A 27,342-nucleotide genomic window follows, 5' to 3' on the forward strand; every position below is an offset into this window, starting at 1 on the left:
TATTCATCTCAAGAATGTGATAGTGACATTGAATGTCCGAAGGATTACCAGCAAGTTTTTGATGCACGTACAACTGACATACCACGACTTCTGGACTCAAAGGTGACAGAGGTGTTCTTTGTGAAAAGTCAGATCACTGCCATCCCTGCAGGAGTCTTTAATGAAAACCCCCAGCTGGAAAAGGTGGACATCATGGACACTCCACTTATGTCTATCGAGCCTGGTGCTTTTGAGGGCTTAGTGAACCTCAAAGTAATTGAGATCTCCAGTTCTCCAATAACATCTATTCCAGTGGGAGTCTTTAGGGGCCTCGACAATCTAGAAATGCTTATCCTAAAAAAAAACAAGATCCGTCGTGTAGAGAAAGGCTTGTTTGATGGCCTTAAAAACCTACATGACATCCAACTGAATGTTAACGAGATAGAATACATAGAGGAAGGGACTTTTGATGATCTAGAAAGCCTTACGAGCCTACATTTGGCCAGGAACAATCTCAAAGCCATATCTTCAAGTCTGTTTTCAAACCTGAAAAAACTACAGACATTGAGACTCTATGAAAATCACTTGACCTCCCTTCCTGAGGGGATATTGCACAACAATCCCAACTTGAAGGAGCTTAACGTGCAGGCAAACAAAATAACTGAATTATCACCCACTTTGTTTAAACATAAAGCTAAATTGACTAAGCTGTATTTGGACAATAATCGTCTGATTGGGTTACCTCAAGAGTTCTTTGTGGGGTTCCCGCTGCTTAAAATACTGACTCTAGACAACAATGAACTCACAAGTCTACCTCCAGTGCTCTTTGGAGAAATGCCCAAATTGACTGAGTTGAGTTTTAAAGAAAATAACCTTAGCACTCTTCCTAATGGAATATTCAGTGCTCTGAAGAAACTTAAAAAGCTAGACCTGTCTAAAAATCAGTTTCAAACCTTGTCTGTTGAATATTTTGAAGGCCCTGAGAAGCTTATAGAGCTGAATCTAATGAACAACAGGCTCAAGTCACTGGATGCAGACTTATTTGCAAAAATAGCCTCTCTGTCCACCCTGAGGTTAGCCAACAACAACCTACAGACTCTTCCTGAGGATGTATTCACACCTTTACCAAAACTGACCAAAGTCTATCTCAACGACAACCCGTGGCATTGTAACTGCAAACTGATTCCTCTGTACCAGTGGATGAAGGCCAACTCTGATAAAATCAAGTCCACTTCACCTGAAGTCTGTGAGCATCCAGAGGATTTGAAGGGGCAGGAGATCATGTCACTGACAGAGGATCAGTTGATATGTCCCGCGCCTCCCTCTCCCACTACAATTATCACCACCACCATTCCTACAATAACTACCATCATCACAACTACAGCACCAACAACCACCACTACTCTACCAATAACTACTCTACCAATAACTACTCTGCCAACAACTACTCTACCAACAACAACTCTACCAATAACTGCTCTACCAACAACTACTCTACCAATAACTACTCTGCTGACAACTACTCTACCAACTACTCTACCAACAACTACTCTACCAACAACTACTCTACCAATAACTACTCTACCAACAACTACTCTACCAATAACTACTCTGCTGACAACTACTCTACCAACTACTCTACCAACAACTACTCTGCCAACAACTACAGCACCAACAACCACAGCACCAACAACCACCACTACTGTACCGACTCAGATCATCATCATTGTGGTGGTGTGCACCGCCATTATCAGCAGCATCATCATTGGCCTCGTGTGCTGGCAGAAGAACAAGCAAGAAATCTACAATCTGGGCGACAGGCAAGAACTCTGTATTGTAGACCACAGTAGACCACCCAAGTACAGCTCAGCTACCAGTGACCTTTTAAAACCAATCCCTCTGATTACTGTGGCCAAGGATTATTAGCCCTGTGGCCGGTTGGAGTAGCCTGGTTTCCAGACCCTGAATTGCTAGCCACTCCCATTAAAAGAATTGTTTAGGCGATTATAATAATAATACTAATAATGGAGTGAAACAAATTTTTAATTCAGACTGAGTGTCAGGCTACGGTTGGAGAGGAGAAGGACCATAACATGGACCAATAATTAGCCAGTAGCTATGCCCCTCCCAAAAAGCTTTTGTCCAATGCTAGCTTAGAATAACTTCCTGCTTGCCAAGGTTTGCCTTGGCAACAGCCTTGGCAAGCTGCCGGTTACTAAGCTAGCATTGGACAAAAGCTTTTAGGGGAGGGGCATAGCTACTGGCTAATTACACTGCTCAAGACAGATTTGCTTCTGATTAGCTTTTAACGTGTAAATCAATATAATCCATAAAAATAAAATTAAAACATTGGTTGGACTGTAATATATATTTTAGTCTAGATTTCCAGATGTATCAGTACGGGACAGTGTACCTGTATAAGACTGTTTCATACTGTCCAACAGGTCTATTAATTTTACAACCACTTTTTCCTTAAAGATGGGGTGCCGTGATTTTTATCCCCTAAAACATGATCATCACGTATTGTGATTATACTTAGATTATTTTCAAAAAAGTGTACAGAAAGCGTTAAAATTATGTTTTTATGTGGCCACACCCACCTGTCCATTAAATATAAATACACAGGTAGACCTATTTAGTATATTACAACCACACCTGGGGGTCTATTAGAGTATCGTTAAAGGAGTAGTTCACCCCCAAAATGACTTTTTTTCTTAGTCTTGCATTCCTAAGACAATAATTTGATTTTAATAAATGTACCCCCAATGATCCTGGATGGAGACCGGTCTCCATTTGGAATATCAATGGGTTGAATCCGTTAAAATCAAATTATTGTCTTAGGAAGAATGTGACAAAAACTAAAGAATATTATTGAACTCAAGTCTCCATGGGGTGAGTAATCGATAGAAAAAAGTCATTTTGGGGTGAACTACTCCTTTAACTTGACCCAACAACTCACTTCTCCTCTCTTCATCAACCTCACCCTCCAGCCAAGTGGAACCTGCCCCAAGCCCAGCAAAACTGACCACAGCTGCTCTTTTAGGCCTCTGTTGTGTCCTCTGTATTCCCCGGAATCAGGGAATGTGGCTGTGCTGATGCTTCTATTAAAATGTAACATTTACACAAATTGAGGCAGAACAACTTTACTCATGTTTTGATGCTGAACTTGGCTTGCTGTCACCTGCTTTGTCTGATCCCCCTACCTGTGTGGATTGTTAACAATCTAAGACATTGGGATCTAAACTACAGGCTTTGAAGATGTTGTTTTGCAGGCTAACAATGTATGATCTTTGCAAAAAAAAAAGTTAGACCAAGGTATTTTAGGGCTAATGCATGAAAAAAAAAAAAAAAAAACACCTACGCGTTGCAGCACAATGCCTTCTTCAGGGTGACTGGAGAAGGCATTGTGCCGCAACTGTCCCTCAAGAGTGCCTTGGTCTAACTTTTTTTGCATCAATTTTGTCACCTGGCTACCAAAGAGCACCTTGCGTGGGAGATTTTTACTCTACAGCCAAATAGATGCACTCCTTACCCTCTGTTTTCTAATGTATGATCTTTTTTGTTAAAAGCTAGTCAAAATAATACAATTATGTGATTTTCTGAAATTGCGTGAGATTATGTAAGGTGTCAGTCACTCGAGGAAAAGTACACTATTGGCTTTTATTTTCAACAATTGTCTGCATGTTATCATTCATTGTGCTGTAAACCAAGAATATATTAATAGTAGGCCTATAGCTGACATATCTGACAGCGAGATTTGATGTTACCTATTTATATTGTTTCATTTATTCAATATACTCTTGCTGTATCTATGTGCATGTCCTGCATTGTCATGTTCTGAAATTGATGTCCTATTTCATATGTTAAGGCCCATTCCCACTTTGCCAGATAATACAGATAAAGAAATCTCTTTCTCCAGATATTTTTCCATTCAAAGTGGATGGTAGATACAGATAAAAAAAATAGCTCCCACAGATAAAAGTATCTGTGGCACTAATCTGTGGTAGATATTTTTTTTTATCTGTATCTACCATCCACTTTGAATGGAAAAATATCTGGAGAAGGAGATTTTTTTATCTGTTATCTTGCCCAGTGGGAATGGGCCTTAACAGATGTATTTTTCCTCATCGGGAGTATCAATACTGTAGCCCCCAGCACCATTGAAACCAAGACAGACAAATGCACATATAATGCACTACTGTGTATGGCAAGAAATATTTACTTTTGATCATGGTATAATGTTAAGTTTCTGAATAAATATGCTTAACTTGAATACGGCCTGTGGCACAACCTTGAGGCAGTACTACTTGTCAACCAGTAGGTGTCCTACCTGACCCCAGGGTCTACATTTTTGTGTTGTATGTGTATGCAATCTGTATGCTTTTTATTTTTATTCATGATACATCTGTTAATAAATACTTCATAATTGTATTCTGTGACTAGAAATAATAATAATAATATATAATATAATATTACATTACATATGATATAATCTGGTATTTAACACTAAAAATATCACCACTGTTGGCCCAAAATATAACGCTTCTCCTCCGTGCCGCTAGATGGCAGGTGTCGATCGACGACTAGTCGCGAGCAATGATGTTTGTTTCCCCCGTTGCCCGGAAGTGCTTCAGCGAACAAACGAGAAGCACACGTGAAACAGAAGCAAAAACATTAGCCTGACAACATGGACATTACAGAGGTTCCCAAAAAGCAGAATAAAGGGAAGAATAAGAAAATGAAAAAGCCAAAGAAGGAGACAACTTCTCATGAAAACGGTGATCTTAGTGTCAGCGAGAAAGCGGCTGACGGAGCTCCTCCAGCGGTCGCGTTTCCACCCGCTTATGGCATGAGTGATATAAAGAATAAACAACGCAGACACCTCCTGTTTATGAAGCTGAAGCAGGACAAACGGAAGGTAAATGATAATAACCAGTGGTGTAGAGTAACTAAAGCACTGTACTCAAGTACAATTTTTAGGTATTTGTACTGTATTTCCAATAATTGTACATTACTGTCTCCGCTACATCTGGGATTGATTGATTGATTGATTGATTGATTGAAGACTTTATTAGAAGTTTGCATAGGAAAACGTACAGTTTCATGACGGTACAGTTCACTGGTACAATGTCTACTAAAAGGAGATCCTAGAAAAGACTAAGCTTATTTCCACAGGAAACCATTAAAGTATCTCATATAACATTGAATGACAGACGAATAGAACACAGTACTATGTAAAAAAAAATACTGATCCAAATATTGTCCAAATATGTCTCCACAACATGTATTTGTAAAAAAATGATTAAAGTATCTCATATAACATTGAATGACAGACGAATAGAACACAGTACTATGTAAAAAAAAATACTGATCCAAATATTGTCCAAATGATGTCTCCACAACATGTATTTGTAAACTTTAGTTATAGTTACTTTGCAGATATAAATCATATTAGAAAACATACACAAACCACTTTAGACCTATTTTATACCGTGGCTATTTGAAAATAGCTGATCTACAAGCTCACAACTCTGTACTTTTACTTTTGGTACTTTAAGTACATTTTAAGGCCAATACTTTTGTACTTTTACTCAAGTACGTTTTGAATTCCGGACTTTTACTTGTAACAGTATTGATACATTTACTTAAGTTAATTATCAAATGTGAGTACTTTATCCACCACTGATAATAATGCACAAATAATACACAAAAATAAAATGAAATTAAGTGTACAGCCTTCATTCAAGGTCTGCTTGATAAGCGCTTGTTGTTTTTTCTTCAGGAAAAGCTGCAGTTGAAGAAGAAAAGGAGAAAAGAAAGGGCTGCTTTGGGTGACAAGGTAATGTTTAAGTGATAAATGCTGGGTAGAACTTTATAAGCCTGCCTGTAACAGGGGCACTAACAAACTGAAGAGAAATACTTAGTCTTGTTTCAGTATCGATAAAAGTTAGCGAAATGTATTTTGAGTGGCCTAAATATGTTTTTGTTTTTTTCGTATTCTGTAAATATGGTCAAGTCCATAATATATTTTCAAATATAGCCAGTGTTTTGAACAAACACTATGAATATATTTCAAAGGTGATGAGAACTAAATATGGTCTGTAACAAATGCATCAATCTCTCCAAATCTCACTCAGGCACCGCCAAAAGAAGTCCCAAAGACGATAGAAAACCAGAGGGTGTACGACGAGACCACCGTTGACCCAGAAGATGAAGAGGTAGGAGATAGGTTGGTTTCAGCAGAGCCGGTTCATGCTGTTTTGTTATTCTGCAATATGGATCAATTGCAAGAAGTGGCAGTTATGTTCTAATGTCATGAGAGGGAAAGTTGTCATAAATGGTGCCTGGTTCTGGGTACACATCCATAGCCAATCGAACCACACGGGGGGGGGGGGAGGGATAAGAAAAATGTTTTTCAGACTGACCAAAATATTAATTACTAGCTCTTTTTTGTTGTTGGTGTTTTCAAAATTATCGGAATTCACAGCATTGGGACTTTTGTTTTTTCATGCAGACAAAATGTTAGTGTTGAATTTGTTTGTCATTGTGTGTGCGTACGCTGTCAATTACAGATAGCCTTTGATGAGGGAACTGATGAATTCTCTGCCTACTTCAACCGACTAACTAATCCAAAAGTGCTCATCACAACATCGGACCGACCCAGAGGGGTGAGTGAAATGCAGCCAGAACTCAGTCGTCAGAATTATAATCGTGATAAAGATTTGTTAGCATCTGACAAATGTGTGTGTACTGTGTACATAACAAAAGTAAGATTTAACAACACATCTATTGCTCTGTGCCTTGTTTCTTTCAGAGGACGGTTCGGTTTTGTGAACAGCTGTCCACAGTAATCCCAGACTCCCATGTGTATTACAGAAGAGGCTTGGCCCTGAAGAGAATCATTCCTCAGTGCATATCCAGGGGCTTCACATATCTCTTGGTCATCAATCAAGATCGTCAAGCTGTCAGTATCCTTTTTAAAATGCTGCATGGTTCATACATATTATTAGATTATAGGCACTTAGTAAACTATTGATTGTGACCGTCAGGTCGCAAGTTACTATGACAACCTCCACCAGCTGTCTGTCCCTCACGTCATACTTTTGGCCCTACTCTTATCTCCGGCACCGTTGCCCCTATCCATGCCAAATTTTGCACACACACTCCTTGGCTGGCAAACCACAACATCTGATTTTTCACACAACCCTCTTCTAGTGCCACTATCCGGCAGATATTTGGACACTGCTCCTACAGATTTTGCTATAAAATCACGCAGAGCATGGATCTGTCCCATTTCCCATATTCCCTCCTGATTGGCTACGATTGCCTTCTAAAGTTTATGTATGCAACCTAGGGAGTCTTACTGGTTATACATCCTTTTTGTTGAGCAATCAATGAAGTGTAAGTAAATTTGCCTTTATGTAGAGATATCAAACAAATGATCCGGTATGTATTCAATTAGCTTTTGACAGCACTCATATACTTTAAGGATTGGTCACTCTACTCTAAGCATAAGGCCAACTAGGTACACTTGCAGGAATGTTGTGCTCTGTGATAAATAAAGCTTTTTAATTAGCAATAATCCCACTACTGTTTATTATCCAATTTGAAAAAGATAATCCTTCTGCACACTTGCATCTTTTCAGTTTTTATCACAGTGAGTATAAAACAATCTTCCTTGCATTCATAATGTACGTATGCCTTAAACCTCAATCAAATAAATATCCACACACTAGTGCATGATTAGACAGCTTGGCAATAAATCAGAGAAGAATGAAAGTGGCAAAGGATTTCTTTTGAAGGAATTCAAGGACCCTAGCAGGTTGGGATGATAAGTCTTTTTGTCTGACGGCTAATTCCTTCACCGCCACATAAAGATGGTCTGGTTCTCTGTCACTTACCCGATGGGCCTACAGCACACTTCAAGGTCAGCAATACACGGCTACGCAAGGAGATGAAGGTAACAATAGACATTTAGTTATGTCTCACTTGACTCTGTACTGTATGTTTGAATTTGATTAAATATAACCAGTGTGCAATTATATAATGATGATTAAAGGGGTAGTTCACCCAAAAGATTTATTAACTTTTTTTACTTGAATTCATGGATATTTTGTTTTCGCGTTCCTTAGCCAATACTTTGATGAACAGCACTGGTTCCCTATGGAGAGACTAAGAGCATGCCTTGTTCCCTATGGAGACAAAGACTCTTCCTCAAATTATTTTCTTAGGAATGTGACAAAAACAAAAAAATATGCAAGCCTCCATGGGAGGAGTAATTGATAGAAAATAAGTCATTTTTGGGGTGAACAATCCCTTTAATGATGAGCTGGAGTTCTTTTGTTTTGTTATTGAAATATGTTCCCAATATGTAATTGACTACTGTAGCGGTGTGGAAAGGCGCCGACAGAGCACTCCCCAGAGGTGATCCTGAACAACTTCACCACACGCCTTGGTCACTCTATAGGTCGTCTGTTCGCCGCTCTCTTTCCTCATGACCCTCAGTTTGTTGGTCGGCAGGTCGCCACTTTCCACAACCAGAGAGATTTCATCTTTTTCAGATTCCACAGGTGAATATTCTCATTGAAATCTTCTCAAATATGTCTTTCCCCTTAAATTTGTATTTTAAGCAATGTTTGTGGGTATTTGTATGGTTATTGTGTCTTGAGTTATCTTTGGTTAAAAAACAAAGTTCATCAAGTAACATGAAAGTTAAAGTGTTTATTGCAAACAATGTACTTTAAACCCTACTTTAGGCCAGTAATTTGGGATGCCAATAAACGGCAGAACATTCAGAGAAAAGTTGCTGTGGTCTGAATTACCCTTTTGCAGGTCGGCACTTGCTTGATTGAGCTGCTAGAGATTCAACTCATCCAATTGCAGCAACACATTTCCTGATCACACAAAAATGGCATTATAATTATTAATTATGCACATGCCCCCCTCTATCTCTCTCACACACACACACACCACGAACACAACACAGTCTGGTGATGCAGGTCTGTATCTGTCTGGTGATGCAGGTCTGTATCTCTCCTGCCTGTGCAAGCCAGTTTGAGATTCTATTGCTAAGTCATTGCAACTCTGCAAATTGTAAACCATTAAAGTAGACCATACCAGCCTAGACAAAAAGATTGTATTTTAAAACAAAATGCCAGACGCAAGAGAGTTAATAGTCTAGGCTTAATGCACCTCTGTATTCAGTTTCTTGTAATCAGTCAAACTAACAGAGTAGGCCTGGCGTCTAGAAGCCCATGGCCCTCTGGTAAGGAGTAGGTTTTGTTTCTCATGTGGAAATCAGTTAATGATGTTCAGAGAAGAGCTCACAGTAGTAATTGGGGTGTGATCCAATAGCCTATCATGTCGAAAGCCAACATCACAATATACATTTTATAAACCCCAGCTGCAGTATACACCGGCCCAAATCTTTAGATTTGATTTGAATAGCTTATATTGCTTTTTATTCAAAGGTACATCTTCAAGAATGAGAAGAGAGTTGGCATTCAAGAGCTGGGGCCACGCTTCACCCTCAAACTCCGTTCCCTTCAGAAAGGCACCTTCGACGCCAAGTTTGGAGAGTATGAGTGGGTACACAAGGTCAGTGTTTACTTTTCTTTTTTTAAGATGCCTTGGAGATAGTCAGGAGTGTGTAGGGACGACTTGTGAGCTGAATTTGAATCCAGCACATCAGTTGTACTGTACAGTGAAATCAACTGTTTGACCTTCAAAGCTATCTTTTGTAGCAGCCCTCTGAGCTTTAATAACAGCAAAGGCAATGGGGATAATTTCCCAATAAACCATTAATTTCAGTATGGTCAACTTGCAGAGATTAGAAGTGGAGATGTAATGCAATTTCAATCGATTTGTCAGTTACATTATCATGCTTAGTCTTGAATTCATATTTGCAGATTTGTCATTTAATTTAAAAAAAAAAATGCTTTTTTGTTGCACCTTTTCAGCGCCACGAAATGGATGCCTGCAGAAGGAAGTTCCACCTTTGAGTTTTGCCTCTGTCCATGACTCAAGAATCTCAAGTGCCCCTGCTGATCAAGAAGTTCAGGGCTGTCGCAACACTTACTATAATGTATTTGATCGTAACAGTGAACAATATAGTTGGGATCACCTTCAGGGCAATTGTGTATTAAAAAAAGAAAATCCATTACATTAACCATGCCATGTTCAATTGTTTTTCAGAACGTTATCGATTACTATTGTGGATGTGACCGTTCTTTAGTCATACTTTGTGCACTCACCTGCCCCTCCTACCACAAAATCTCAGTGTCTTTTACATGTACCCCACAGCCACCAAACATAGTGATCAGACAAGACATTTACTGCCCCAACCTGAGAATCGAGAAATAGCCGTTGGTCCAGGCCGCCGCGCCCGAGAATTTAATTTCATAAGGTCACGGCCTGAAAGGGTTGAGAACCACGGTGCTAGTGTTGAGTTGACAGGGCCTGGGTAAGAATGAAGTGACTCGTTTGATCAGGCCGTTATGGTGGAGCACAGTTCGAGGTGGGGTTTTGACCATGTCAATAAATGTGTACATACAATTTCATTTTTTGAATTCTTCATTTATTCAGTCAAACATGAAACATTACAATTCAAAAGGCACGTGTGTATGTGAATTAATTAAAGGTTAAGACATTGGTGTCAAATCACCTGGAGATAAATCATCCATAACATGTCAAAAAGGTAATGTAAAAACAAAAAAGTTAGTTTGCTATCCCCAGCACTCGTTTACTATTCCAGTCCATACTGCAGGATTTGTAGAGATTCCACAAGGCACCTCAGTCAAACCTGCACAAATGACCCAATTACTTAATGTGGTAGTAAGTCATGGCATTGTTCCTAAAAGAAAGGGTTACACAATAAAAAGGACAAACATTAGCTTCAGAATACATGAAGTGCATTATGACCTTGTGAAGACTTTAACCCATTAAAAACGGTACAGCATGTCATTTTAGATTTTTCGTTGGCTATTCCAAAATAGATATACAAGCTCACAGTGTGTCATGAAGTGATGACTGCGAGCTTGTACATCTGCTATTTTAGTAAAATCTCCTAGTGTGAGAACTACTGATTTCGAAGGCATTTTGTAGAATTGCCCTCAGGTCTTAAAGGACAACTTTGTTTTTTTACAACAAGGGTTCATATTTTAGATAGTCATTAGAGAGAAAATATGTGTCAAAATGTTTTCATTTACTTTTAACTATTTTGATTCCCATGCATGTCCCCAGGTTGGGGGCACGCATGCAAGTGGCTAAATATGTATTTAACAAAATAAGCCCATTCCCAAGATGCACTGCAATCTTTCATGGGCAGATGCGACTTATGAGGCTGGTGTAAATAGTAACAAAGAAATTGACAGCTTATTGTGTCTAAAAATACATATTTAGCCACTTGTACGCATGCCCCAACCACTGAAATCAAAATACTACAATCGCTAAACAATAGAAAGCAGTCAATTAAATCATTTTAACTCATATTTTCTTTTCTCTAATTACAATCTAAAATATGAACCCTTGTTGCAAAAATGTTGTCCTTTAATGGGTGAGAGTAAAGTGCCATTCACACTGAACACAATAACTAAAGATAACCAACTATGTCTTTTACCATTATATGTGTGTTTTTATAGTCTGAACTCTGCAATCCACTTGACTTGATTTTTTTTTTTTTTTTACTTTTAAAACTACCGTATATATTTATAGTGCTCAGTGTGAATGGTATGGATTTTGAACAAATGTGTTGTGAAGACAGATGAATATTGGGGTTTACTTACAAAGGCATGGAGCGTTGCCTATGGCTATAGGAAGGAGCAGACCTTCTGTGGTCTGAAGGGGTTGGTGCTGTGGGCCATCCCAGTCAGCAGAGGATCCTGCTGGGCGTTCTGGAGACAGAACTGCTGCAAGTCAGCAGCGGCCTGGGACACCTGTGGAGGGGCAGAGAGAGTGAAACACATGTAGTGGTCCTTCTTCACAATCACACAGTTCCTCAGAAAATAACTGATGTCTAATCATTCTTTGGGCCACATCACATTGATATGATCCAGTGGTGTAACTAAGTGCATGTACTCAAGTACAATTCTGAGGTATTTCCAATTGTCAGTATTTACTACTACTCCACCACTACATCTCGGAGGCAAATATTGTACATTATTTTTTTTAAACTTTAGTTACTAGTTACTTTTCAGATATTATAAAACATACATGAACCACTTTAGCCCCGTTTTATACCTAGGCTATTTGAAAATGGCAGATCTGCTATTTTCAAATATTTTGTAGGCCTACAAAATATTTGTTTTGGTGTACATTTTGATGCCAATTGCCAATACTTTCGTACTTTTACTCAAGTACATTTTTTGAATTCCGGACTTTTACTTCATATAGAGCATTTCTATATCGCAGTATTGATACTTTTAAGACAGTAAAACAATCGAGTACTTTTTCCACCACTGAAGATTGGTTTGATGTGTCCGCATTGTCTTTGATTCCCCCACTAACAGCAAAAGAAACGCTAGTCTGTCGAGTAGAATCCTATGAGATCTGCATTCGGGGCATCGATCGGCCCTTTACAACTACGCTACGTTTGGTCGAACTTACCTTTACTCTGTTTATGCTGGCTTCAAAACGCAACTGTTGGACGACTTTCTTCATCGCCACGGTATTAGATCCCGACATTGTTCAAACCAAATGGACCGTTGTTTGTTTGGATAAAGAAAACTTGGGAGGGGAAAAAATCGCCTTTGCTCCTTCCTCAATTGTGTTTCCGGTCTTGTAAAAAAAAAAAGGGGTGTAGATCTAGTCCTTTTTATATGGAATACAGCAGCGACCTCTGGTGGTCGACGTGCACAGACATAATCAGATAAAATCTGCCGTTACTGTATAAATAACGGCTAAATAAAGGCTTCCACCAAGATCATTTCCACTTTTACAACGTGCTATTAATTCCAGGGAATGTAGAACGAATTGCAAACACTAAAGGAGCAAATGTCACCATCCGCAGGACCGCAGCAGCAGCACCAGAGCAACAAGTGCTGGCACTCCCAATAAAAAACATTCCACTGGCTGTGTTTGATTATACACAGATTGTTACTTAGCAGTCCACTCCTCTTGAGTCTGAGTCTGGGACAAGCAGCAGCACCACTGCTCCAGCCGATCCACGGATTATCGGGATGGGCTTCTCTTCCTCGTGCTGAACCTGAAGGAACAACTGATCTGTCAGAGAATGGAGCTGTCCTGTGAATCTATGAGATACAACGAGGAAAGAAGACCAACAAGTTCCAAGGTATAGTCAGATCAATTTTAGCTATACAGGCCAACAGTTGTTTTATTACCACAATATAACAATTACATTAAACATGCATTTGTAGACATCTAAGGAGATATTATTATATAAACAAATTCATTGATTGAAGAATACATGTTTTTTTTTAAATGTATCTAAGCCTATTTTGTATATAATTTTACTAGTAATTGCTTACTTTTTTATTATATTTTGACACTTATTTGGCAATGTAAACCTATGTTTTCTCATGCAAGCATGAAGCTCCTTTGAATTGAATTTAAATTGTGTATAATTGTCTTTCTTCCCAACGTCTGTATTTTGTTCACTTTTTTAATCGCACTATTGTTCAGTTTGTAGAGCTCCATGTCCTGTGTGTGCCAGATGACCAGTGGAATGTAAAGCTCAATAAGATGCCAGCTGAAGCCATAGATAATTTTATATCTGCCGGCTTCATCAGGTGAGAATGATAGTTTATCAGATAGGCTAATATAGTCAAGTCACATTCACACATTAGTGAATTTAATCAGAACATTCCACATAGACTATAGGCCAGGATGTCTGTTTAAATCAATCAACCAATCTAGAATATATCAATCAATCAATAAGTCTGTCTGTCTGTCTGTCTGTCTGTCTGTCTGTCTGTCTGTCTGTCTGTCTGTCTGTCTGTCTGTCTGTCCAGCTATGTCTCTGTTTGTGTTATACATTCTCACAATGGAGGTGAGCTAAATGTCTAAAATCTACTTCTGTTACATTAGGGTATACCCAGATATAACCCTGAAAACACTGAGAAGTGAGCTTGGAAATCTCCTGGGGTCAGAAAAGAGCATTGACAAGTTCTCCTTCCTGAAATGTGTGGGTCGGAGTTTGGCCGTGGTGAGTCGAGCTGACAATTTAGGGTGGCTGCGTACTTGTTGGTTATGGCAATTATTAACAATGTACAACATGTAATTGGCTGATCTACCTTTTTTGTGACTCAAGTACTGTAATGGTATCGAAGTATGTGCGTGTTTTGTATGTGTATGAGTGAGAGAAAGAAGATGCTGTGGATAAGAGAGAAAGTATTCATTTATTGTTATTAATTAACTACTTGTGGATTTCATTGTTACTCTATTGCATGTATGGTCTTACAGGTCAAAACCAAACAGGAGAGAGATCTGAAAGTGAAAACCTTTGCTCCACCGTATGTATGTAATATTAGCTTCGGTGTCTTTTTATTTTATCTAATGCCATATCATGTGTGGTAAACCTGTTACTTTGTGTGTCTGCGAAACACACGATCTTCTTTCTGTGTGTGTATACAGTAGATCTTTGCTATACATTCATATACTTTATAGTTAGTAGATTCAGGCTGCTGTAGAACAAACATGTTTAATACCTTTTCAGTGTAGTAACCTTCACTTGAACCTGTGTAAGTGTTATAACATAATACTATGATAATTTCCAATATGCCACAGTGTGTAAGTATTAATGTAACTTGCTAAATATAGCATTGTGTGTTGCTGTTACACTGCATATGTACTAGATACAGTGTCATCACATTCAACACAATGTGAAAAAATGCTATAAAAACGGATACATGTGAGAACCAGTAATGGTACCCCAAACAGTACAGTTGTAAGGTTTTGAATAGACCAGAATAATGTTCAGTGGCATTAAAGCCCAATCACCACTACATCACTGTTCATGTATTTCTGCACAAATTGATCCCTATAGGGACAAGGGTTATTTTATAGTTTTGCATAGTTTCAGGTGTTAGTTTCAGGTTTTTATATGGATTAGCCAGGGGCAAGATTCAACAAGCAAAAGTCAGGAATTCAACATTTACTTGAGTACAAATATTGGCATCACAATGTACTTAATGTAACCAAAGTAAAAGTAGTACTTGTTATGCACAATGTCCCATTACAAAGTTTCCAAAAAATCTTTTGAAAATAGCAGGTCTTCACAATGCTTCACAATGTGTCGCATCGCACTGCATTTTGAGCTTGTAGTTGTAGATCATCTATTTTCAAATGGCTGAAATGTATATAGAGCTGAAGTGAAGTACAGTATATGTTTTGAAATAATAATCAAAATCTACAAAGTAACTAGTAACTAAAGTTTTCAAATAATTGTAGTGGAGTAAAAGTACAACATTTGCCTCTTGAGATGTACCGTAGAAGAAGTAAAAGTGCTGATAATGGGAAATCATGTGATCTCTCTGCCAGGCCCAGCAGCCAGAGCTCTACTTGCTTCCCGTGATGGAGAACGATGGCAGTCTCTGCTCTCAGTCGCTCACCTCAGACACTCACAGCTGCTCCTTAGACCCCCACACCGGCTACTACCCTCCCAAGACGTGCAGCCCGCCAACAGGGACAAAGGAGCCTGTAAAGTTTCCCCATATCCCCCCGTGTTCCCTGCAGACACCTCCCACCCCTGGCCTTGACGGGGAGGAGGAGGAGCAGAGGGAGGAGGAGGAGGATGAGGAGGAGAATTACAGCTCCACAGAGAATGAAGAGGAGCCCCTCTCCCCCCATAAACTTAATTGGGCAGAGGAAGAGCCGTGTCCAAGGGTTTCCCAGAAACAACAGCCCGTTTCACAGACTAAAGGTGAATATTATAGCCATTTAAATCTTTACTTTGTTCAAATGTATTCACCACACCAGACAGTTTTCACATCTGGGCAAGGGAGAAGTGTCTCTAAGTCAATGCGCCCAAAATGTCAAACTGTTTTCTCAGCATTTCGTATCATCAAGTATTATTTAAAGCATTAAATAAAAAACTGACATTTACCACCACCAATTATAATCAGAATTCAAACACTGCATGAATTCTTTAAATTGTTGCATTGCTGGGTAAATAAAGTTCTGTTAGATCTTACAGTCAAGATTGTTTACTATTAAGGTGGTTTATTAATGTAGTAGTTTAATGATCTTCCAATGTTGTGTTTAATTTCCAGTAACCATAGGTGTCACATTTATCAAATTATGGATATCTTGCTTTGGAATTTCATACTGTTCATGTTAAAGGGATAGTTCACCCATCCTATCGATTACTCACCCCATGGAGACCTTTTTGTTGTTGTTTTTGTCGCATTCCTAAGCCAATAATTTGATGACCAGCAGTGGTTCCCTTTGGAGACACAAAGCGACTCCTCAAATTATTGTCTTAGGAATGCAACACAAACTAAAACTATCCATGAATTCAAGTTTGTATGGGGTGAGTAATCGATAGGAAAAAGGTCATTTTGGGGGTGAACTATCAATTTAAATCTACACCTTTGCAAATGTCAGAACTTGATTCAGCCCAGGTGAAAGAGTTACAAGTGAAACGTGACTCCACTTACAAGAAGAAACAGTGGTGTAGACGCAACAGAGCGGCCAGGGATTCTGGTGTACCAGAGTCACTGGATTCAGGATTTTCTCTAACCCATGACAGGTACTGTACAACAGGCTGAAATAGAAATAGTAGAAATTATTATTTCCCCTCCTTTTCCTACCAATAATATTAATACTAATAATGTTTTACAGGCTCAGGAAATCAAAAGATACACAGACGTTGAAATTAACAAGGAATAAACCAAATAATATGGTATGGTATATCCTTACATGCAGTGTCTCAAACCTTTCTGCCTTGTCTATTGATTGTTAAATTCCAAATAATGTTTATATTATATACGTTTTATTCAAGGCTTTTTCGAAGGGCAGCTAGTGTCATATGGTTGTACATTACCAACCTTGTTACGTCTTGTAAATCTTTTGGCTTTGTCACCATTCAAAATTCAATTGCCAGCAGGTGTTCTAACTTGGCAGACGAGGTCTTTGTATTAGACCAGTGGTTTTCAACCTTTTTCATATCAAGGCCCATTATTTATTCAGCATTTGAGCCACGGACCACCATTTGATGAGATTTAGCCTCTCCATTTGGTCCATTTGGTTTCGTTTTACGCTCTCAAGAGTTACAGATCTATAAGGTTCCACATGTTTACCAACTCTCCATCATTTAGCTAGGGACCACCTGGAATCCCTTCAAGGACCACTGGTGTTCCCCGGACCCCTGGTTGAAAACCACTGGATTAAACAAAAATAAACTTTTATTGTCTTGTTGTGTTTCTTTGTGGTTCCAAGGTTGTAGAGCATCCTGTAGTATCTTCTAGACCTGACCAGTACACGGCTCCACCCTCAGAGTCCAATCTAGATCCTGTCACCCCCAAAAACAATGTTCCAAGTTTCTTTCAGACAAACAGTAAGTAGTAGCAGTACAATCATCAGTGTATTTTGGATTCCTGTCAATTTGCTCACAACACCTCGCGCTGCGCGCATGTAGATCTGCTATTTTCAGCTAAAGTTCTCAGAATTTGGACACTAGGGTTCAAGTGGTTAATATAAAAAAGGAGGAAAAAAAGTTTCTATGACACACAAATTTGGAGGACCCCCTGAAGTAACTCTGAGGACCCCCTGTTGAAGACCCTTTGCCTAATCGCTTTTTCTCATAATCGCCATGATCATTTCCATGTTGAAAATTAAACATGATTAAATCGTTAATCACAATTATTTGAGCGACATTTAATCATAAAGTAAATTTCATGATTGTAACAGCCCTAACTGCCTACATCAGTACATCTCTGAATTACAGTAGGTCACCTTGTTCTCCTTCAACACTTTCAATCTGGTGTACCCATTTTTCTTCATTTTTTCATTATAGCTGAAAACAAATAAATCAAATGTTCAGGAATAGCAAAAAAATAGCAGATCTCGCGAAGCTATTTTCGCTATTCATTGTATGACATTGCATAATATGGAGGCTTAAGTGGAAATTTACACGGTTGACTTTCTTTCTCTGACGTAGGAGATGAACTAATAGAGGAAATCAAGCTGGTTAGAGAGGAGAGGAAGCAACTGGAGTGGACCAGACAAGAGCTGCTGAGAAAAGGGAAGGACTTGTTGGCGCAGAACAGGCATCGTAGAAACCAAGGTGGGGTCAAAACTGCCTTTTTTTAACGGCACGGCAACAGATGATTTAAAATCCTGGATATTCAAATAATGTGAAAAAACACACTTAGGGGTTCATAAACTGAGATATGTATAATATTGTACTGTACATAATTACATAATTGAATGGCAAAAGGGCTGCACTGATGGTAAATGGTGCATTTTTATAGTTCTTTATTCCAAATCGCTTCACCTAGATTGTGCATTACATTCACCATTCACACACGCGTGATAGTGGATGATAGCGACGTTCAGGCAAGTCCCGGAAAAGATGTGCTGTGATTGGCCAGAGGCAGTTTGAGTGACAGTTCACCCCCAAACATTATTTACTATTCTGGCCCCCTGGTTTACAACTCGAGCGGCGCTGAGTCGGCTCAAGCGACCTTCGCAACGCTCGACACGGCGACTCGCTCACTTTAGCTCGCTTGGCGGTGTCTTGCTTGGCTCAAGGTCGCTTGAGACGGTTCTTCTTCCCTTTGATCTCTCAGCGCGTGATAGCTGGAAGAAGAAATATTTTGAAACCAAGAAGGCTACAGTACCACTGGAAGAGACCTTGAGAAACCTGCGCCAGGAACTGGAGACATTTTACAATAAACTCTTGCACCAGCTTCAGGCCAGGGATGGCAGAGGCAGGCCTAGACACCAACGTCAAGGAAGATCTTCCATGAAGGTTATAAACTAGAGCTAGTTTAAAAGAAAGCTGTACTTAATCTGACCTCACCTGATATCAAAATTGTTTAAATGATAACACTGTTTTCAAGTCTAAAATCTAAAGTTGTGTTCTAAGACTGTAATCCTGTATTTCAGAATGAGTTTATTATCCAGATTATGACAGAGATCCATGAGATTGACAACCTAAAGAGAAAGGTGGAAGATGCCAAGATGAAACTTGTCACAGAGATAAAGGTAATAAAACACACATCTATATGTATACTTCTACCTGTCTATTCCTTTGCCTTCCTAACTAGCAAAACTGCACTGCTATGAACTAGTCACACACACACACACACACACACACACACACACACACACACACACACACACACACACACAGTCACAGACAAGAACAGTCGGCACCAAAACCTACTCTGCCCGAGTCAAATCCACAACTTCGGAACGGTCTGCACCAGGTATTTCTGGGCACAAGAACCTACTCATCCCCAGGAATAAACTGCATTCCCACTCCCAAAACGGTAGACGTGTGGGGGGGTAGCTTACCGAGACTAGAGGGGCGAAGAGTTACGATTCAGTCCCTATCGGGACGTAATTTGAATGGCGCTGAAGCGGACTTCGCAACTAGTGGCTCGCTCGGTGGTCCAAGTCCGCCTCGCTCGTGGTCCAAGTCCGCCTCAGACAGCCTCCGTCGTTTTACTAGTTCCTAACTTAATATTAGGGGCTGTAGTCTGTTCTCACCAGTGTTCCGCCCTGCTGGGCCAAGTGTTATCCATTGTTTAAAAGAATGGTGCAGAGTAGGTATTGGTGCCGACCGTTATGGTTACCATTTATAGTAGTTTTGAATGTAGCTCTCTCTTTAGCTGAGGAAACAGGCTGCAACAGAGCTGAGGGCCCTGAAAGCCGAGTTGGCACAGAAGAAGAGCCAGTCATCTCATTCTGGTCCCATGGTCCAAACAGGCTTTGCAGCTACCACACGAAGCAAGCTCAAAGCGCCAGCCCCTAACTCACGGTACCCCACAGGAAAGAATCCTGGGTTCTAAAAAGTCTGCTTTCATTAAAGCTTCCGCATGAGACCAAATGTATACCACTCATTGCCAAGAGGCAATCCCTGCTTGGTCAGGGGATGTTTATGAGCTTCAGGCAGTACTACTTGTCATCAACCAGTATAATGGTAGAGTAGGGAGACCATCCCTCCAACCACTGGAGATGTGTTAGAGATACAGTTGTAAGCAACAATTGCCAGGGGGAAATGTCACAATGATTACTTCATAATCATTCATTCATCATCAGTAATTATTTCTAATCAGATTTGTAATCTGATGATTTTATTTCATAAGAATAACAAAGTGCGAACATTTTACTTTACTCAAAAATACTGTACATACTGTATGTTGTGTTTATGACTTTGAAATGTCACCCATAGGGTACTTGCTTTTAGGAGCTGGTTTGGTTGTAGGCTCATGCTGCAGATTTAAGTTGCTTGTTTACTGTGTGACCCAATTCATATTTCTGTGTTTTATTTATTACTTCACAATAAATCCCTTTTTTTTAAATGCCACTCAGTGTCCAGTGTTGAGAATGAACAGAATGATTAACCTTACACGTTAATTTAACTCAATAGAGTGGAATGTCTGACATTTTCCTGCAATAAAAGACTACAGCACTAAAAGTGACAATAAACCGTCTGAAGTGCAAAGTATGTATCCCTGAATTGAAAAGGAAGTCACACCACAGGCCCTCTTAGCCTCGCAAATGATTATATTGACTCAGAAACAAATGGCAGTGAGGGCAGGTTTTAGCGTAAATCGCTCTGACAGCGCTAGGGCATCCCGGTTAGCATCCTGAGAGAGCATTCCACATCATTGTGGTTTGTTGCTGAGCAACTGGGTCGTCGCTGTAGTCCAAGATGTTGCCGTTCCACATGCCAACGCCCCTCAGCCCTTTAGAACCGACCACACCCGCTTTGGCACAAATGCTTTCCGGGTCATCGTACCACACCTGATGAATCTGGCCATTCTTATCCTGGGTGGGGGAGAAAAAAAGAAATTAATACATTTTGAGAACAGGAGGCGGTTTCTGCCCAACAATAGTAACAATGGCACCCTCTTCTGGTGTATAGGCCCTGAAACTCGCTGGGAATGAATTAACCAGGAGTGCTTTAGTTTATTGCACCGAGAAGGGGTAAATTTACTGCATTTGGGAAGTGTGGTATCTTAGGAAGACATTGCTACAAGACAATTAGCTGTTACCATGAATGACTGCTGGTTTTGTTGCAATGTAATTTATTACAACTTGCCTGAGACAAAGACAAACTCAGCAAAACAGGCAAATAAACCATAAATGGGGCGCCTACTTGCCCTGCCAATGAAGGAGCTAACTCATGTGCACTTGTACTCTTTTTAGATTTAATGTAAACGGATCCAGGACAGATCAATTTACAATTTTGTAATTTAGGCTTTCAGCAGACACTCTTCCAGAGCGACTTACACGTTGCAAGTTCAGAGTAAATGGCATGAACTCTTGTCAACAAATGACAGTGAACGATGAAATAAAAATGACATACCTGTTCAAAAATGCCAGGTACCAACTAATACAATATAAAGATATACACTACACAGAATGGACCATTCCAAGACAAAGCTAAATAGAATCTCTGTGTGCTAGATGTAAAAAAAACAGAAGAGGACACTTTCTTATGGCTCTGTCAACTTTTATATTATGTTTGATCCTCAAGTTGCTTTATTTGGATGTTCAGAGAATAGCACAGATTCAAAAGACATTAATGCCTGGAATAGTTGCAGCCACCCCTCCTGGTTTTAAGAAATGGTTGAATGAGATGATTGTAATCATACGGATGGAGAGAATTTGATTTTACAGCTCTAATCTAGACAAGACATTCTCAGAAACATGGACTCTATTTATAGACAAACAAACAAAAGGCAAATGAATATAGAAAAATACTGTAGGTGTGTACGGCCTGGAAGTGTTTGTATTTGTTAGTTTGTTTGCTTATTTATTTCAGTTTTCTTGTTATTTTTGTTATATTGTCTTGATTTTGGTATTCATTATTGTCATTATTATTTTCTTGTTTCTTTGGATTGTTATATGTATATTGAAAAGAAAAATACAAATTAAATCATATGACTACCTCGCTTCATTATGATCAACCTTACCTTGTAATTAAAATATGGTGCTTGCTGCTGTTTGTCCCACAGCCTGCCCGACATTGAGTTATTGAGCTGCTTCATGATCCAGCTGTATGGTTTCTGTTTACCAGCTGCATCGCTGCACGGTGCATCACGAAACGGGACTTTTGCTATGGAACACACCCCGCCCTGGGCACGAGAGAATGAGTAGATCTGTGTTCAATTTTTATATAGTCCAGAACAGGTGAACAGTACAGATAAAACTACGGTAATTGCACCATATTTCACAAATATGATTATGATGTGATATGTATGATTGGGAATGTAAAGTAAGAGAGTAATAATAAGAGTTTCAATTTTTACTGTTCACTATAAATCTGTAACTTCAGACTATATTACTATATCATATTTATAGATTGAATTACAACAGAAAAGAAACCTCTACTACTTCACAATATGAACTGTTTGTTATATCTTACCTGGGACAGGTTGAGGCAGGGATAGTCATAGCCATACCAGGGTACTCCCATTATAAGCTTCTTTGGATCTATCTTAAGATCCAAATATTGGGAATAGCCTGTTAAGAAAGACCACAATATGCTGCTGACATGGTCTCGTCAAAAGAGTAGCATGGGTTTAGGATAAGGGACATTTGAATTCTATTAAATGTGTTGGTATTGACGAGTCCAATTTATCTGGCTTCAACCAGTATGATTCTTTACAACCAACCATTCAGTGTTTGATGGACTGGAGCATTGGCCATGGCAATGCAATCCCCCCAGATCTGACTCTGCTCATCATAGGACATCACAAATAGAAGGTCGCAGGACTCCGCAATGGCAACATAGTCATAGCAGCGCTTGTCTATGCAGTTTGACGACCAGGCAACATCAAATGAGACCTAGTGGTCGGGATAAGGTGAATAAGAAAATGATGGAAAAGTGTGGACACTGTTTAACCTATAAAACTCAAAAGGGAAACAGATGATGGGGGGGCTGGAGCTAAAGAACACCAGTTAACTGAGGAAAGGGAGTCGCACATTCAGATCTGTGCCATGGTCATTTATCAAAAACCTAAAGGTTTTTGAGTGAACGCTTGCTATAAATTACTTTTGCAAAGTTCTGATTGTGCATATGCTCCTTCCTCAGTTTATCCCATGGAACTAAAATTAAGATGGGTTTTTAATGACTTGCTGAACTACTGTGGAACGTTGGCTTAATTCCCAAGAGGAGTTATTAAAAAAATAAATGGTTTGACAAAAGACGGACCCCGCCACTGCAGCCCGCTAAAAAGGCTGCAACTCGGCCCCTGAGCGACCGGGAGAGACCTGCCGGTCGCTTATCTCCCGATTAGGGAGTCTTACTGGTAGTACAGTATAAACAGGCCTCTGTGGTTTTAATTCAGGATGAATACAGGTAAAACACATTATAATAAATACATGTGGCATCAAGTCAACTTTAGAGGTTCAAATGATGAATTGAAATGATCTTGTCTACCAACTAAAGGTTAAGTGTTGTACAACAAGTACTTAGCAGATGACAATTCTCAAAGCTTTATTTTCACCTGTGAACCCGGGATCTCCCTGTGAAAGACCTCAGTGGTCTCTTTGACCAGGGCAGTCAGTGCATGATACTGTGGCGAGCCTTCTTCCACTGCTTGTTCAATGTCTATGTTGATCCCATCCATAAACTGACTCTTAGCCATGTTGACCTTCTCTGTGACCCATGCCGTCCTGTTGTCAGGGTCCACCATAAAGGAGAGGGGTACATCACCTAGTCACAGCAACATAGTGTGAGAAAGTGATGAGCCTATAATACAGTAAAATACAGCCTAATCACTGATCAACCTTGATCGATCAGATAGATATTAACCGATCTACTGAATCTTGACTAACCCGAGAGGAGGAGACGTTGTCAAACAGTTAGAGTAGCATAATGGACATATATATATACACACAGGAAACCTGTTAATGTTAACCTGTTAACCTGTTAAATGACCGCTAATCTCTACTTGATCATAGTGATTGATTGATTGATTGAAGACCTTATTAGAAGTTTGCATAGGAAAAGGTACAGTTTCATGACGGTACAGTTCACTGGTACAAGGTCTACTAAAAGGAGATCCATGAAAAGACTAAGCTTATTTCCACTGGAAACCATTAAAGTATCTCATATAACATTGAATGACAGACAAATAGAACACAGTACTATGCAGTAGATATGTAAAGAAAAAGAAAAAAGAAAACAGTAAGTCTAAACAAACAGTATATACAAAGTAGCATACTTTAGATAGGCAGTAGAAAATAAGATATTGCCAACCTCATTTTGTCAATGACCCCAACTAAATATTATGAAGCTGAATATAACAAACATAAAATAAATGGTGACCTAACCAACAGTTTACAGTTTACAGTTTAGGCATTTAGCAGACGCTTTTAATCCAAAGCGACTTACAATAAGCAGATAAAAAACATCACAATAATAAACAAGATAATAAGTCAGTACATTAACAGCAATATAACAATGTAAATGGATATCTATCTAGAGAAAAACACAATATAATCAAAGTTCTAAAAAAAAAACTATAAAAACAAAAACAAATGCTAACTAACCAACAATATCAATCACAAATAATACAACACTTTCCCCATTGCAACATAACACATCATTAACACAATAACGGACACAGAGAGAGATGCTACAATATTATGTGTATGCATATGTTGATACTAGCTATGTCTAGTGGAGTTGTGTGGTTATTCATGTTGTACCTTTGAGTACTACTCGTGCTCCTTTGGAATGAGCATAACACATGAGTTCAGCGTCATATTTGCCAAACGTGGCCACCGTTGTCACCATGCTCCAATTGTATGACTTCCATGTTTTCCCACCTACATCAAATACAAACACCTAAAAACAGCCAATACCATTAACAGAGAAGGTACGAATCACTGTTCCAGTTAAAAATTCCATGAGCATGTAGTTTTAAGCTGTATAAAAACATTGAAATAATTGGGAGTGAGGTCAAATCTCATCACAGCAATCGTGTCTCATACATTGGTGCTGTTGTTAGGCTAAGGCAGTCCCATCCCAATTCACAATAAAGTGTAAACAAATTCAGTTAATGATCACATACCGGTAGCACACAGTGGTTCTCAAACCCTTTCATGTCGAGGACCCTCAAATCGATAATAAGCCCTATTCACGACCCGCCCACCCAGCAAATTTCTCAGCATCCCCCGGGTGCTGACATCAATTTAGAAGGGGAAACTATAACAGAAATAGCTGGACTTAAAGCCAACAAATCATTATTTCGAACGGTAAAGTAAATTATAATGCTTTGTGCCTTTTACTATCATGTGTTCTTGATCATGCTAGCCGTATTTTATACTTTACTATTCGGAAATTGCATTACATTTGCGATTTCTGTGTTAACTATAGGCTAGTAGGATTTTCCCCTTCAAAACGTGACTTCAGCACCCGGGGGATGCTGAGTGGGCGGGTCGTGAATAGGGCTAATAATGGGCCTTTTGATTCGTTTTTTTCTTTTATTCTTTTTTTTGGTAAGACTTTATACTGAGGTTGGGTCTATAATGCGTTATAACCACATTTAATGCATTATAATGCACTTATACGGCATTATAACACTTGTTGTACATGTTTAGAATTATGCATAAAAACGTATATCAAGGTTTGTGAAGTATTATAATAATTTTTACAATGCATCATAATGGATTATACTATGGGGCTGTTAAGTATGACATCATTTTGTAGGCAGAGGAGAATTTCTGCCCCCAGTTTCCGTGAATCTTTTTACTATTTTTACTATTTACACATTTTTCTTCTCTTTGTTGTTGAAAGGAAAGTGTTAGAATTATACTTTAGTCGTTATTATTGTCTCGGATCTGTTGAAATAGCGAGGGACAGAAAATGCTCTGGGGGCAGAGTTCCCCTCTGCCTACAAAATGATGTCACGGCTTAAAAGCCTCATACCAATATTCGTATATTATAATATGAATATTGGTATGATTATAATAATTATTAGGCCTATGCATAACAACTTATAACAAAGACACTTTATAACCATAAGTTAAGGTAGTGTGCTGTTCTCACTGAGCAAATAATGCATTATGACCAGTAGGCCTATATAATACCTGACTGTTGAATGATTATATATATTATATATATGTAATGACGAGTGAGTGATAAGTGTCATAATGCATAAGAAACCTTGTAGTATGTAGTATGAGATTATATTATTTTAGTAGGCCTACAGTACAGTAGGCTATTCAATTGCAGTGATGAATAGTCATTCTATGGTTGTGAACGTGTGATATTTTCAAACTTCACCCTACTTTGACCCAAAGAAACCTACTTTATTTACTTTGTCTATATTGACTATTATTACAAAACATACATGACTACCACTTCAGACCAACATTTCGGCAATTTGAAAATAGCAGCTCTTGTAGATCTTTCAAAATATTTGTCTACATTTGAAAACTTGAAATTGGACATTCTGCATAGGTCTACTTTTACTTTTAGTAGGCTTTATGTACATTTTGATGGCTTGATGCCAATACGTTTGTAATGTATTCAAGTAAACATTGAAATCCGGACTTGTAACAGGGTATTTCTACACTGCAGTAGGCTACTGATACTTTTACTTATGTGAAACATTTGAGTAGACCTACTAGACCTACTGTAGACTACTTCCAACACTGCGATCGTCTCCGACTGTCTACTGCCGACTGTCTACTGTACCTCAAAGTCCCTTTCATCGCGAATTTGACGGCAGAGTTCCTGGGTCTCACATGGACAAACGTCTGCCTTGGAACACAGACATGATGTCGCCAACAGACACAGAACGAACCACAGCATTTCTGAAGATTTTCGGACGATTTTGTTTTTTTTAACCACTGCCAGACAAGTAAGAGGAGTCTGACAGTGACAGCTGACTGGTACTGACCGAAACAATCACGTGACGTCACCGGTTTACCACCGTCCACGTGAATGAGTCACATGATATAGACCTGGATGAGGGTTGGGACATTCTTCATTTAACGCGCACAGGGACACATGGGCATGTTTCAATAACAGACTTCTCCAACAACCTGACTTCTCCATTAACAACATGACTTCTCCATATCTGCACAGTGGTTTCTGGTTCTCTCTCTCTCTCTCTCTCTCTCTCTCTCCCTCTCTCTCTCTCTCTCTCTCTCTCTCTCTCTCTCTCTCTCTCTCAATCTCTCTCAATGACTCTATTTCTCTATTTCTCTCTCTCT

The 27,342-nt window shown here is 39.2% G+C and overlaps 5 protein-coding genes across 5 annotated transcripts in view; 3 read left to right on the forward strand and 2 right to left on the reverse strand.

Annotated features, from left to right (window-relative positions):
* LOC308287465 (uncharacterized protein) overlaps positions 1-1,980 on the forward strand; it is a gene marked incomplete at its 5' end in the record, with an annotated part of 2,028 nt that extends 48 nt beyond the window's left edge. The window contains one exon of the mRNA XM_080728642.1: positions 1-1,980. This exon is cut by the window's left edge and continues 48 nt beyond it. Coding sequence (XP_080584768.1) covers positions 1-1,905 — 1,905 coding nt within the window. The 3' untranslated portion in view covers positions 1,906-1,980.
* Positions 1,981-4,625: 2,645 nt separating this feature from the next.
* Positions 4,626-10,512, forward strand: rpf1 (ribosome production factor 1 homolog). Its single transcript, XM_080725992.1, has 9 exons — positions 4,626-4,897; positions 5,762-5,818; positions 6,117-6,197; positions 6,552-6,647; positions 6,794-6,947; positions 7,857-7,939; positions 8,368-8,549; positions 9,450-9,576; positions 9,939-10,512. Exons 1-9 carry the CDS (start codon positions 4,667-4,669, stop codon positions 9,978-9,980), a joined length of 1,053 nt encoding a protein of 350 aa, XP_080582118.1. The 5' UTR covers positions 4,626-4,666; the 3' UTR covers positions 9,981-10,512.
* Positions 10,513-10,533: 21 nt separating this feature from the next.
* On the reverse strand, positions 10,534-12,743 carry LOC308285288 (guanine nucleotide-binding protein G(I)/G(S)/G(O) subunit gamma-5-like). The gene is made up of 3 exons (XM_080726004.1): positions 12,583-12,743; positions 11,763-11,912; positions 10,534-10,831 (listed from the first exon to the last, which is right to left on the reverse strand). Exons 1-2 carry the CDS (start codon positions 12,658-12,660, stop codon positions 11,787-11,789), a joined length of 204 nt encoding a protein of 67 aa, XP_080582130.1. The 5' UTR covers positions 12,661-12,743; the 3' UTR covers positions 10,534-10,831; positions 11,763-11,786.
* A 464-nt stretch (positions 12,744-13,207) lies between these two features.
* spata1 (spermatogenesis associated 1) lies at positions 13,208-19,952 on the forward strand (the record flags this gene model as incomplete). The annotated part of the gene is made up of 12 exons (XM_080728654.1): positions 13,208-13,267; positions 13,618-13,724; positions 14,023-14,140; positions 14,398-14,451; positions 15,475-15,856; positions 16,540-16,684; positions 16,777-16,837; positions 17,374-17,491; positions 18,095-18,220; positions 18,726-18,907; positions 19,045-19,143; positions 19,773-19,952. 12 exons carry the CDS (start codon positions 13,208-13,210, stop codon positions 19,950-19,952), a joined length of 1,632 nt encoding a protein of 543 aa, XP_080584780.1.
* A 204-nt stretch (positions 19,953-20,156) lies between these two features.
* ctbs (chitobiase, di-N-acetyl) lies at positions 20,157-27,032 on the reverse strand. The gene is made up of 7 exons (XM_080733353.1): positions 26,822-27,032; positions 24,829-24,967; positions 23,622-23,830; positions 22,788-22,959; positions 22,538-22,635; positions 22,086-22,247; positions 20,157-20,934 (listed from the first exon to the last, which is right to left on the reverse strand). The coding sequence occupies exons 1-7, from the start codon at positions 26,936-26,938 to the stop codon at positions 20,746-20,748; spliced, it is 1,086 nt and encodes a 361-aa protein (XP_080589479.1). The 5' UTR covers positions 26,939-27,032; the 3' UTR covers positions 20,157-20,745.
* Between the last annotated feature and the right edge of the window lie 310 nt (positions 27,033-27,342).

Source organism: Nannobrachium achirus (assembly GCF_963921795.1).
Source record: "Nannobrachium achirus genome assembly, chromosome: 1".
Classification (NCBI taxonomy): domain Eukaryota; kingdom Metazoa; phylum Chordata; class Actinopteri; order Myctophiformes; family Myctophidae; genus Nannobrachium; species Nannobrachium achirus.

Excerpts from the sequence above, each read along its gene's own strand:
- rpf1 (XM_080725992.1), top strand. The coding sequence starts at position 4,667 with ATGGACATTACAGAGGTTCCCAAAAAGCAGAATAAAGGGAAGAATAAG. Across the intron at positions 8,550-9,449 it reads ATCTTTTTCAGATTCCACAG|GTACATCTTCAAGAATGAGA; the intron begins GTGAATATTCTC and ends TTTTATTCAAAG. Across the intron at positions 9,577-9,938 it reads AGTATGAGTGGGTACACAAG|CGCCACGAAATGGATGCCTG; the intron begins GTCAGTGTTTAC and ends GCACCTTTTCAG.
- LOC308285288 (XM_080726004.1), bottom strand. The coding sequence starts at position 12,660 with ATGTCGGGATCTAATACCGTGGCGATGAAGAAAGTCGTCCAACAGTTG. Across the intron at positions 11,913-12,582 it reads CCAGCATAAACAGAGTAAAG|GTGTCCCAGGCCGCTGCTGA; the intron begins GTAAGTTCGACC and ends GCCCCTCCACAG.
- ctbs (XM_080733353.1), bottom strand. The coding sequence starts at position 26,938 with ATGCTGTGGTTCGTTCTGTGTCTGTTGGCGACATCATGTCTGTGTTCC. Across the intron at positions 22,960-23,621 it reads GGGAGATCCCGGGTTCACAG|GTCTCATTTGATGTTGCCTG; the intron begins GTGAAAATAAAG and ends CCCGACCACTAG. Across the intron at positions 20,935-22,085 it reads CACCATATTTTAATTACAAG|GATAAGAATGGCCAGATTCA; the intron begins GTAAGGTTGATC and ends TCCCCCACCCAG.